The 13,031-nt window shown below is 33.9% G+C and overlaps 1 protein-coding gene across 2 annotated transcripts in view; it reads right to left on the bottom strand.

Annotated features, from left to right (window-relative positions):
- Nucleotides 1–13,031, bottom strand: part of TpnC73F (Troponin C at 73F) — a 64,783-nt gene that overhangs the window by 35,296 nt on the left and 16,456 nt on the right. The window contains exon 1 of one of the 2 annotated variants that reach the window (XM_072525368.1): nucleotides 5,466–5,597. The exons of the other annotated variant lie outside the window; for it this stretch is intronic. Within the exon in view, the coding sequence (XP_072381469.1) occupies nucleotides 5,466–5,468 (3 nt within the window). The 5' untranslated portion in view covers nucleotides 5,469–5,597. Of the gene's footprint in view, nucleotides 1–5,465; nucleotides 5,598–13,031 lie in introns of those variants that run through there. 2 annotated transcript variants of the gene reach the window in all.

The raw sequence follows: 13,031 nt of genomic DNA, 5'->3' as shown, positions 1-13,031 counted from the left end.
AAAGATTATAATTTTAAATGGGTTTTAATAAAATATATCTCTCCTTGTCTTTTATAACTTCATGAAAGTATTTTTCATTTAATTAGCAAGTTTTTTGGCAGTTTTCTATTTAATGGCCTTAAAACCATATAATGTGAATTTCAGTCACCATCAGTTTTATATTTTTGGTACAATCTATTTTACCAAGTATAGCTTAAACATTAGCCCACAGATTTTTATTCGGGTTAAGATCCGGTCAGTTTACTGACCGTTCAAGGTATATGTGTTGGTCCTTGAAATCATGACTTTGGGTATCTGTCATGGAACTGAATCTTGTTAAGAATAGCCTTGACCGTTGGTATTATCATTCTGAGTTTAAAGCAATCTACTTTCTAGCCATTCTCAATATTTTTGAGCGTTTATCATGGCTTCTATTGACATAATGGGTCCGGTATCTTTATTAAAAAAAAAAAACAGCCCCAGAATATCTCCTTTAACGATGATTTGGCTGCTTGATCCGAATAAGCTACCGTTACTTTTTGTTGTTGCCTACTTTAACAAAAATAGATCCTGTCCTTATACCAAGAACTCGCTATAATGTATGATCTCTTTCAACCTTTGATAGATAGGCCAGCTCAGAAACTTTTTGCTAAATTGTATCATTGATTACTTCGAAGTTGGCCTTGGTGCTTGCAAGGGCAGAGCTTATCGTCTCATATGATTCTGTCAAGAACATAACTTAAGAGTACTTAAATAAAACCTTTTATAAACTGTCTAAAAGGTGACTTTATACATAAAGGTCACCAAAGAGTAAGAGAGTAAGTATAGCAAGAAAGTCAGAAGTTAGATAGCCAGAAGTCAGGGTGCAGCCATTGTCTTCTACAATCCCTAGACAATGACTGCAGTTGAACTTTGTAGCAATTCTAAAAAAGTCAAGTAGGAGCAATAACCTGCTCAGACCACAGAACAACAGCTTTAATGAGTCACACACTTAAAACATTCTTGAACATAATACACAGCAGAATTTTTAAAACTCTTGCATATGAAATTAGTGAAACTCAATTTAAGTTTAGAAATGGTATGGCCACAAGAGATGCTTCGTTCGATTTGAATGGGTGCTTGCCGAGAGATTTATGGACATGAATCAATTATATTTTGTAGACTTTGAAAAGGCATTTGATAGGGTTCAACATACATCAAAAGCTTGTAGATATATTGAAAAGCAAAAATATTAATAATCGTGATATGAAAATTATATCTAATCTATATTGGAATCAAACTACAAAGGAGTTGACAACCAGAACACTCGGGATATCAAAATACAAAGAGGAGCCCGCCAGGGTTGAGTGCTGTTCCCACTACTCTTTAATACCTACAGTACAACGGTATTGAAAAAAGCGTTCTCAAATTAAATGCTTCTTCTTCTTCCTTCTTGTATGTAGGCTTTAAAGCCTGATTCTTCTTCAATATTAGCCTCCTAAATTATCTTTCGTCCTTCGAAATAGCCTTCGTCCATTTGGTGACTTATCTCGTGCTATTCGTACTATCCTATCCTCTGCCATTCTACTAATGTGTTCGTTCCACTCCTGTTTCCGTTTCGTCACCCATCCATTTATGTCTTCTATACGGCATGCTCTTCTTATGTTTTCGCTTCTCTACAACAGACAGACTTATCCCTGATATTCGTCGGAGTATTTTCAACTCTTTTGTTTCTAGTAGTCGTCTCGTTTTAGATGTGTCAGGTCTTGTCTCTGCCGTGTATGTTAATATAGGTCTAATTGCTGCTTTATAGATTCTTGTTTTTGTGTCTTGTCTTAGGTGTTTGTTCTTCCAGATTGTGTCATTAAGAGATCCCGCCGCTTAACTTGCTTTTAAGCTCAGAGCAAAGAACCGATATAAAGCCTCTCAAATTCAATAGAGGATATAATTATTAATCAAAATTTTGAATAACTTACTTTTTGAAAACAAAACAGTAATAATGACGGATAAAATCAATGATTTAAAGAACGTAATACAACGTCTTAATATATGCTGTCATGAATACTGGCTGGTGATGAATTTGAAGAAAACTAAGTACATGCTCATGACTAAATTAGCAGATCTAAACATCCAACAGGTTAATGAAGGTATTGTAATTGAAAGTGTGGATACCTACAGATACTTGCAAACATGGATAACCAGAATACCCAAGGATACTTGGCTATTACGTGGTATCTACTCTTCTTTGTGGCTTGGAAGCGTGGATACTAAAATAGATGCATATTAATAAGTTGGCCGCCTTTGATATCATGGGATATACGACTATTCAAAGTATATTCAAACATTCAAAGAGTGCCAAATGTGGAAGTATCTAGAAGAATAAAAAATGAAGCGGAAATAATATTAACTAACAAAAGACGAAAACTAGATTATTTAGGACGTGATGACAGGGCAAAGCGTGGACAATAAAACAGTCTGAAATCAAAAAATTAAACTCCTTTGAGATGTGGTGCTACAGAAGAATCCACAGAATATCGTGGACTGAACAAGTAACTAATATAGAGGTGTTACAAAGAATGAAGAAAGAATGTGAAGTCATAAAAACTGTTAAAATTAGAAAGATTCAATATTTGGGTCATATAATGAGGGGCGAGAAGTACGTATTACTTAGATTAATTATGCAAGGGAAGATACAAGAGAAGAGAAACCCAGGACGACGCAAAATATCCTGGCTAAGAAATTTGAGAGAGTGGTTCAATAAGAGAGAGAGAGAGAGTTCAGAGTGCAATAAAATTAAAATAGCGATGATGATTTCCAACCTCCGATAGGAGAAGGAACCTGAAGAAGAAGAAGATGGAGCCAAAATACCATTATTACAACATATTATGCAAGGAAAAATTCGAGGAACGCAAAATGTGGGAAGACGGACTTAAGAACCTGAGGGAATGGTTTGAATATAATAGTGCTCAACAGGGTCCGCATACCCATAATGATTTCCAACCTTTGATAGATGAAACTTAAAGAAGAAGAAGTCAGGGTAAATATGAGCTAACGTATTAAAGTGCCAAAAAGACATCATATATATACAAATCACCATAGCTTAAGTATACCTTAAGTATCCTGACAAAGTCAGAAATCTTTACCCAGATCAGGGTACCCAGATTTTCTTGACACAACCAAGCGGCACAACTACAGAAACAAGACATCAATTAAAATATATAAAGATGTTGAAGTAAATCTAGATTGAAAGTGTGGATGTGGAATGTAGAACATCAGTGGCATTTTTTTAAGATAGCGGTTATGAAGCCGCTTATGACGTAAAAATACTCTTATAACAAAAAGTTGTGAAGAAAAGGACTTACATGTCTAGATAGATAAAGACCTGTAGACATAACCTATAGACATAGGCAGCGAAATAAGACAGGGGGGCCCATTGAGCCCTATGGTCATCTATTTAATTATGGATGAAATCATCAAAAGTGTCGACAAAGGAATAGGATAAAGAATGGGAAATAAAGAAGTAAACATACTCTGTTACGCAGAAGACATAATATTAATAGAACAACATGAAGATACTCTGTAAATACTAGTTCACATATTTACCATGAGAGCAAAAGAATTTAATATGTCAATCATAGCTCAGAAAACTAAAACAATAGTAATTAGCAAAGAACCAATCAGATATAATATAAAAATCGATGGTATGAGTATTAAACAAGTAATGAAAATAAAATATCTTGAAATTGCACTGTCCAGCTATGGTCACCTACACAAAGAAGTGAGAGATCAATTACAAAAAGCAAATAGACTGGCAATATGGCTTAATAACACTATATGGCGAAAATAAAATATTAACACTGAAATGAAGTGAAGAATTTATAAAACCAGTGTAAGACCAATTATACCATATGCATCAGAAACAAAATCCAATACAGCTACAACACAAAGACTACTGAAAAAGGTAAAGATGAGAGTACTGAGAAGAATTACAGGAAATACGCTGAGGGATCGAAAGTGAAGTGAAGACATTAGAGGAAAATGTAATTTACAGTGAATAAACGAATGTACACTAATTAGAAAAAAAATGGAATGAGCACATAGAATGGGGGAGACCAGTGTGGTCAAAATAGCAAGAGATACATCACCAATTGGTAGAAGAAGTATCGGACGACCGCGCTAAAGATGTACTGCTTAAAAAGATGAAGGAGAAGTAGAAGTATTATAAAATAGATTTTGATACTGACGCAAAGATTCTCAAAAAACTTTGTAGAGTAACTTAAAAATTCAAGAAACATAATTCTAGATGTAAATATATGAGATCATGTATCACACAAACAAATATGGAAAAGGTTAGACGTTTAAGATGACATCCACATAATCCTGACTGAATTTGTGCACGGGAGTGAAAGAAAGATGGTGGAAGAATTTTGAAAATAATGATGGTGCTCTAAAAAATTTAGCATCTCGTTATATAGACCAATTATACAAAATATTAGCATCAAATTGGTTATGATCGATACAAAATACAGCAAATTTAAATAATTTGAAGTGGCCTATATACAGCAGCGTATTCGACTGTTTGATAAATAAAATAAAACGCGAAAACTGCACAGAGGCTTTACACTAACTAACTAAAAAGTACAACCAAGAAGTCAAAACTTTAAGGGAAACGGTGAACTGAATGATAATATAGCTGGTCACAATGATGGAGCAGGTAATGCATTACAGACGATGGGATACAAACAAAATACAGAATAAAAGCCGCAGAATTTAAAGAAATATGTCGATTTGGGATGGTTGATAAAAGTACAAAAGTACAAGAAAGGAAAGGTTTACAAAATAGACTGGGAAGACTACTCCAAATGTTTTCGAAGGATTCAAAAATATTTAAAAAAAATCTTATATTATTTGTAAACATGCAAGAGAAAAATGCAAAAAAAACGTTGCTGGTATGAATCAAAATTAAAAAATCTAAATTATTTAATCCAAATTATAAAATATTACACAAATTATTACTTAATAAAAATTTAAATTTCACATGAAATAAATTTTTTCATTAAACAAAATAGATGCCTTTTCCACAACGTAATTAAAAATATTATATCTTTAAAAAAATTACTATTAGTAATAAAATTATTAAAAATTGTGTATATTTAAAATTTATGCTTGTAAAAGCTGTAAAAACTGAAAGTGTTATAAACAAATAGTAAGTACTAAGTGAAAAAAACTTTAAATAAAAATGAAGACCAAAACAATACGCAGTCATTGTTTTTTTTCCGATGTTTTAGATTATTAAATTGTAAGTAGCGTAAAAATGGAAGATACAGAGTGGGCTTTTTAACCGGCTTAGTAAAGTTTTTAAGAATAAAAGAATCAAATGCACTGCTTTCACAACTAAAATGGTCGTACCACCACACTGTCCACTAAATTAACACAAAAAACACTTAAAATAGAAACAACAAGTAAAAATAGAGAGAAAAGAAACGTTAATAAAGAAAATAAAGTACCATTTTGTGTTTTTTTGTGGGTCAAAAAATGCTGATAGTACAAGAATCGCAGAAGAACTGAATCCTTGTGTACGTTCCTCCTTATTATTAACTTTCAACAAAGTTATAGTGGTTTTCTAGCTTTTGACTCTTATAAATTCTAATCGTGATTTCAGGGCGTATTTCGTCCCACGCTTAAATCTCGCCGAAAACGTCTGCTAACCAATGAGAATATTCGAAAGCAGTAGCAAAATCCACTATTTCTGTATTTTTAGATTGACCATAGTCGAGCGTTTGGGTTCACCCACTATTTATTTCATCTGGAAAGTTTATTTAATTTTGAGAATGCGGTTTTCGGTTTCTCGAGATTTTATAGTTGTATACAGGGAATCTTTCAGCACGACATCGTATTTTGTTTAACCCATTAGTGCCTAGTTACTTTGTTTTTGACTGTTTTATGTAAAAGTTGTTTAAATATCATTTAGAGATTCTAAAAGTATGAAGCATTTTTATTGTAGTAACATCGTATGTACGTAGTTTCAATCCATTCCTTATCCATTCTCTATAATTTTATCTTCCTTTTTTGTTTTGTTTGCTTTGATGCAGGTTTGGATTTTCTAACAAAATTTCTCTATAATTGGGTCATATAATAATTCTCATATTAAATTTCCTTACATATATATTACGTCTATCTCTGAATATCTATAGTCTATTTCTAAAAATTCTTCTTCTTGTAGTGGCTATCCGTTTCGGATCTTGGCGTCCATCATGGCAATCCGTACTTTGCACACTGCTGCTCCAAAAATATTTGTGGTTATTGTGCTGAACCAGGTACGTAGATTTTTCAGTCAGGAAATCCTTCGCCTTCCTAACCCTCTTTTTTCTTCTACCTTTCCCTGTAGAATTAATTGCAGTAATCCCTATCTTTCGTGATAGAAGATATCTTCAGGATTCGATGATAAAACCACATTTCGAAAGCTTCAATTTTCTTGCAGATAGCGTCTGTGATAGTCCATGACTCAACTCCGTACAACAGTATAAGAAAGTAACCTGATTTTTAGGGAAATTGATAAACCATGACATTTGAATAGGTTAGCCATTTTTTTAAATACAGATCTTGATTTCTCTATCCTACATTTGATTTTTAGAGAATGGTCCCAATTTTCATTGACATTCGTACCAAGGTGTATAGATTTACTCTTTTTTTTTTTTGTTGACGGTTCACACCGATTCGTCTAAATTGCTGTTCTTTCTTACAAATCATTATACATTATGTTTAGAGTTTATTTATTTAACAGAATCCACATGAAATTAGAACAAGAAATAAGTGATTCACAGATGGGTTTTAGAAAGGGTCTAGGAACTAGAGAAGCATTATTCGGAGTCAATGTTCTGACACAACGATGTCTGGATATGAATCAGGACATATATGCTTGCTTCATAGATTTTAAAAAAGCTTTTGACAGAGTTCAACATGAAAAGCTTTTAAGTATTCTTAAGACCAAAAACATAGATAGTAGAGATCTACAAATTATATCGAATCTGTATCAAAATCAGAAAGCAAGAATAAGAGTCGAAGGAGAACTGACAGAGGAAGTAAGTATACTTAGAGGAGTTCGACAAGGGTGCATACTTTCACCACTCTTATTCAACGTCTAGAGTGAAGTGATATTTCAAGAAGCTTTATTGGATATTGTGGAAGGTATTTTGATCAACGGAAATAGCATTAATAATATTAGATATGCGGACGATACGGTCATATTTGCAAGTGACATGGAAGACCTATAGTACATAATACAACATGTATACAATGCATGTGAAAGGTACGGACTCCAAATGAATCTCAAGAAAACGAAATCAATGATATTCTCATCATCAATAATACAACGATCGAAAGAGTAACAACATACAAATATTTAGGAACGTGGCTAACCGAAGATGGAGATTAAACAAAAGAAATCAGATCTAGAATAAAAATTGCAAGAAACACGTTCATAAAATTGAAGAACTTACTTTGCAACCGTAACCTTAATCTAGAGACCCGCACAAGAATGCTACGTTGTTACGTTTTTTCTACTTTACTAAACGGCATGGAAGCGTAGACAATAAAACAGTCTGAAATCAAAAAATTAAACTCCTTTGAGATGTGGTGCTACCGGAGAATCCACAGAATATCGTGGACTGAAAAAGTAACTAATATAGAGGCGTTACAAAGAATGAAGAAAGAATGTGAAGTCATAAAAACTGTTAAAATTGGAAAGATTCAATATCTGGGTCATATAATGAGGGGCAAGAAGTACGTATTACTTAGATTAATTATCGAAGGGAAGATACAAGGGAAGAGAAACTCAGGACGACGCAAAATATCCTGGCTAAGAAATTTGAGAGAGTGGTTCGGTTGCAGCTCATTAGAATTATTCAGAAGCGCGGCCAATAAAATTAAAATAGCGATGATGATTTCCAACCTCCGATAGGAGAAGGAACCTGACGAAGAAGAAAAAAGTACATAGTATATAAAAAAAGGAATATAAAACGTAACTTTATATATATCACAGACAAGAACACATATTAAACAGAAAAAGATTTATGGCAAAGTCACGGTAAGCAGTTAAGTGGATATTTTGCATTGAGTTATATATTCTTCTGGGCAGAAAAGCAATGTTTCAGAAGATATTTTTTTATAACTTGTAACGGCGAAGAAAAGACAAGGACATAAAGATGCACAGGTCTATGCATCTGAAGTTGAAGAATTAGCAGAACAGCTAAAAGTTGCATACATAGCGGAAAGAATGCCATTAGAACTAGCGAAAAAATATACAACGGAAACTGTAGTTGCAACAATGAAACGCAACGTCAACACAGAAAAAGCTAAATTAATATTATAAGCATATAACTTCCACAACCACGTACAAAGTAATGTCCAAATTTTTATCGATCGACGCGACAGAAGATAGCACACAAGGAAGAGTGTTAAATTATAGGACAAACTACGAAGCTAAGAGAAGACAGCACCGGTATAGGAGAGGATATCACAACAAATATGACAAGAAGAGAAGTCACATATTTAGGACATGATCTTTCTCATTAAGCAGTATCACCAGATAAAGCAAAATATGCAACGATTGAACAATATCCGACACCTAAGACAGCAGAGGAGACAAAAAGATTCGTAGCATGTTGTTACTACTATAGACGTTTCATTCAAAATTTGCTGAAATATGCATACCACTAAACAGATTATCGAGGAAAGGAGTAGAATTTTTTTTGGTCTAAGGAATGTAAAGAATCATTGAATAAGCTCAAATCATCTCTGACGAAACCACCAATCTTAAAATATCCGGATTTCAGTAAACAATTCATTTTGACAACAGACGCATCCAACGAGAGTTGTTCAGCAATTTTAAGTCAAAACTATAACGGAATAGACCTACCGATAGTATACGCATCAAGAAGTTTTAGTAATGGAGAATGTAATAAACCTATAATCATCAAGGAATTATTAGCAATTCATTGGGGAATTAACCATTTCAAATGTTATTATGGAGCACCAACATTTTTGGTAAAAACGGATCATAAACCATTAACACGCCTATTTTCAATGAAGGAACCTACCTCAAAACTTACGAGGATCAGACTAGATCTAGAGGAATACGACTTTGAAATAGAATATATAACAGGGAAAAATAATTACGCGGACAGTCTTTCGAGAATAACATTGCATCAACTACTAAAGGATTTATATACATAGATAACACGCATATCCTAGCTATAACCCGAGCTCAATCAAGAAGAAAAATGGAAGAAACAAGACACAAGAATACAGAAGGTAAACTTACATTACAGTCACAAGTCCACAAGCAACCAGTAAGAAGAGTACTAAATAATTTAGAGGCGCATAGACTACCAATTTTTTCTTTTGGAGTAGACCGAATCTCACCAAGACTGAGCATTCGGATCAAAAACAAAGTCAAGTGCAGCAAGAGCATTGCCACAGGATTCAATCACTTTGATTGAAGTCAAATGTTGGCACAGCTTCATTGGCTGGCGGTAGAGAATGCAGTACGTAAAGTAAAGATATACGTAAATGATATTATTTTTAAATTGTGCACAATTGATGAATTTATAAAAGAGGGGAACAAATTATTGAATAATATAGAAATATACATATGCGAAGTACCAGAAACAATAGAGGACGACAAAGAAAAACGTAGGATAATGGAGGAATATCATAACCACCCGATATTTGGGGGTCATGTAGGATATAATAGGCTAATAAAGAAACTAAAGGCAAGATTAAAATGGAGAAACATAGAAAAAGACGTAAGAAAATACATTAAACAATGTCATAAATGTCAAATTCTTCTTCTTAGCCTTCTGTCGTCCATGTTTGGACATAGGCCTCTCCCAACTCCTTCCATCGGTCTCTATCCTGAGCAACATATTTCCAATTTGTTCCGGCTATTCTTTTAATATCATCAACCCATCTCATCTGTGGTCTTCCTCTTGGTCGTTTACTTTCGTAAGGTCTACAATGTTGTATTGTTGTATTTCAACGTTGGTCTTTTTGTCTAGCAGTGTGGCCCGCGAAGCTCCATTTAAGTTTGGCAATTTTTGTTGCTATGTCCTCGACTTTTGTTTTGGATCTTATCCAGTCGTTCCTCTTTTTATCTGACAGTCGTATACCTAACATTGCTCTTTCCATTGTTCTTTCTGTTGTGGCTAGTTTATTCATGTTTGCCTTGGTTAGGGGGGTTCAGATTTGACATCCATATGTCATGATAGGAAGGATGCATTGGTTGAACACTTTGCTCCTCAAGTATTGGGGTATTTTGCGGTTCTTAAGTATCCAACTAAGTTTTCCAAATCCTGCCCATGCTAGTCTTGCTCTTCTCAGTCTCAGGTTTTGGCCTAGGTAGATATATTCCTGAAATTGTTTTATCTCACTGCCATTTATAGTTATACATCTGGGGTCATCTGTGTTTGTCATTATTTTTGTCATTATTTTTGAAATAAAAAAAAATATTGACAAAATGTCAAATTACCAAACCGAAAAGACTACATGTCGAGAAATTGGTGATATCGGACACTTCTTCAAAACCATGGGACATTTTGTACATAGACACGATCGGTCCATTCCCTAGAAGTAATGAAGGCAATAGATACTGTATCACAATGATGTGTGAACTGACGAAATACGCAGTGAGTATACCAGTGTGCAACAAAGAAGCCGAGACAATAGCTCGCGGAATTTTCGATCATTTTATACCAACATACGGACTCATGAAACAAATCAGAACAGACCAAGGCACAGAGTACAAAAATGAAGTAATGCACGAACTAACAAAAATGCTAAAGATAGAGCACAACTTTCTCAATGGTGTACCACCCACAATCGTTTGGAAGTTGTGAGAAACTACATAGAACATTAAAAGAGTACGTGAGATCATTTATAGATGAAGACGGAGAAAATTGGGACGTGTGTTGCAGAATGTTCACATACTGCTACAACACAACTCCTAATGCGTATCATAGATATACACCGTTCGAAATGCTGTATGGCAGGAAAGTAAACTTACCTAAAGACCTTACACGAGACGTTCAACCATGTTACAACATGGCCTACTACAATGAGCTACGCTATAAACTACAATTCGCACATGAGAGAGCTAAAACCTTATTAATGCACAAAAGGAAACGACTTTAAAACCGAAACGTCAAAAATGACGCCACAACACTTCGAAATAGGAGACCTAGTCCTGGTCAAAAGAAAAGAGAATTGTAAGTTTGATAGTCTTTATGCAGGTCCTTTCATTATAACAGAGGTAAATAACGTTAACTGTAAAATTATGATAGATAACGGGAAGATCAAGAAGGTGCATAAAATTAGGCTATACACTTACAGTCCAGAAACACAGTGAATTAGTGATTAGTGACGGGAACAATTATATTAATATTGAACATTTTTTTTTTGTTACTAAATATAAGGAAATATGTACCAAACATTTGTATATAATTCTATAAATATGTATATGTAAATAGTGAATGTAAATAATGTATGTATGTACAGTAATCAGTTGATGATGACACGAAAAATTTTCTTCTTTCGGAAGGAAAGAGTAAAAACAGCTTATGTAAATTGATTGAAAACGAACAGCACTCAGAAAATTTTTCTTCTGAGGGATAGGGATGTCAAGGGATTTAATTAAGCATCCAGAAATCAGATCTAAGTAACCTAATTTAGTTTAAAATTTAAAATCCTTTCAATAATATTATTCATTGCTTATTGCTAAATGCGAGTTTGTTTATGACATTGAAAATATCGGTGTAACTAGAACATGCGCTGACCTAGTGAAATTTGCAATGTAATCAAAAGCTTATTAATTAACGTGTACAAATTATATTAAAAAACATGAATGCATAAACAAAATGCACGTGAGTTAAATACCCGAAAAATAACGGGAGTATATTAATTAAGAATTAAAAATGAAGAGTTAACAGTCGAAGCTAGTATTGTCATCCGTCAACTGGATACTCTCTCTCTTATTGTACTTAGAAAACCAATAAAGTAATTATGAGTATCCAGTGAGTTCGAGTTAATCAACCACATGAAGGGGGTAAACTACCCTAGAGTTAAATGGGCCCGTTTTCTGTGAATTTCAGTCAGAAATATCAACAGAGTAGGTAGCGACATACTGCTATATGGTGTAGAAACCTGGACCATAAAGGCCAATGTGATGAACCGATTGGAGGCCTTTGAAATATGGGTATTTAGAAGACTACTTAAAATTCCCTGGACAGAAGTATTAAATCGAATGGACAGAGAACGAGAATTGCTGCCAATAATAAAAAGAAGAAAAACTGGGTCATATATTTCGAAATTCCAAGTACCAGTTCTTAAAGCTTGTTATGGAAGGGAAGATAGAAGCAAGACAGGGCATCGGAAGAAAGAAATACTTATGGCTTAAAAACATAAGGGATTGGACAAACCTCGATGCCCATGCACTCTTTAGAGCCACACAAGACCGAGAGGAGTATGCCAGAATTGTCGCCAACATCCACTAATTGGATAGGGCACCATAAAAAGAAGAAGGTGGCGGCATAATTTTGAATTTGATAAAGAAAGGTGGGCAGTATTCTAGATAACTAACCCCTGAGAAAATCCTGATAGCTTTCTTTTGCGTTCTAAAAATTTGAAGTGCATTTGTTGAATTGCCTCTTATGATTAATCCATATTTTAGATGAGAGTGGAATATAGAAAAATATGTCATTTTTAATGTTTCAAAGTTGATAACCCTTGCTAGTTGACGAATAACAAATAATGAACTTGATAGCTTTTTCTTTAGTTGTGAGATGTGAGCCGACCAGTTCAGTCGATTATCTATGGTTATTCCCAATAGTTTAACAGTCTCTTTGTTATCTGGATCATTATGTAAATTACAGATGTATGTATAATTATATGCAGATATAACCAAATTTAGTGTTTTATCTGAGTTAAGTTTTAGTTTGTTTGCAACAAACCATGTGCTAGATTTAGTAAAAACTTCCTCATAAGACATTTTATAATTATCATTATTTTTTCCTGATACA

Source organism: Diabrotica undecimpunctata, chromosome 3 (genome assembly GCF_040954645.1).
Source record: "Diabrotica undecimpunctata isolate CICGRU chromosome 3, icDiaUnde3, whole genome shotgun sequence".
In the NCBI taxonomy this organism is placed as follows: Eukaryota; Metazoa; Arthropoda; class Insecta; order Coleoptera; family Chrysomelidae; genus Diabrotica; species Diabrotica undecimpunctata.
Note: the sequence above shows the minus strand (reverse complement) of the source record. Positions and strands in the feature narration are given on the sequence as shown.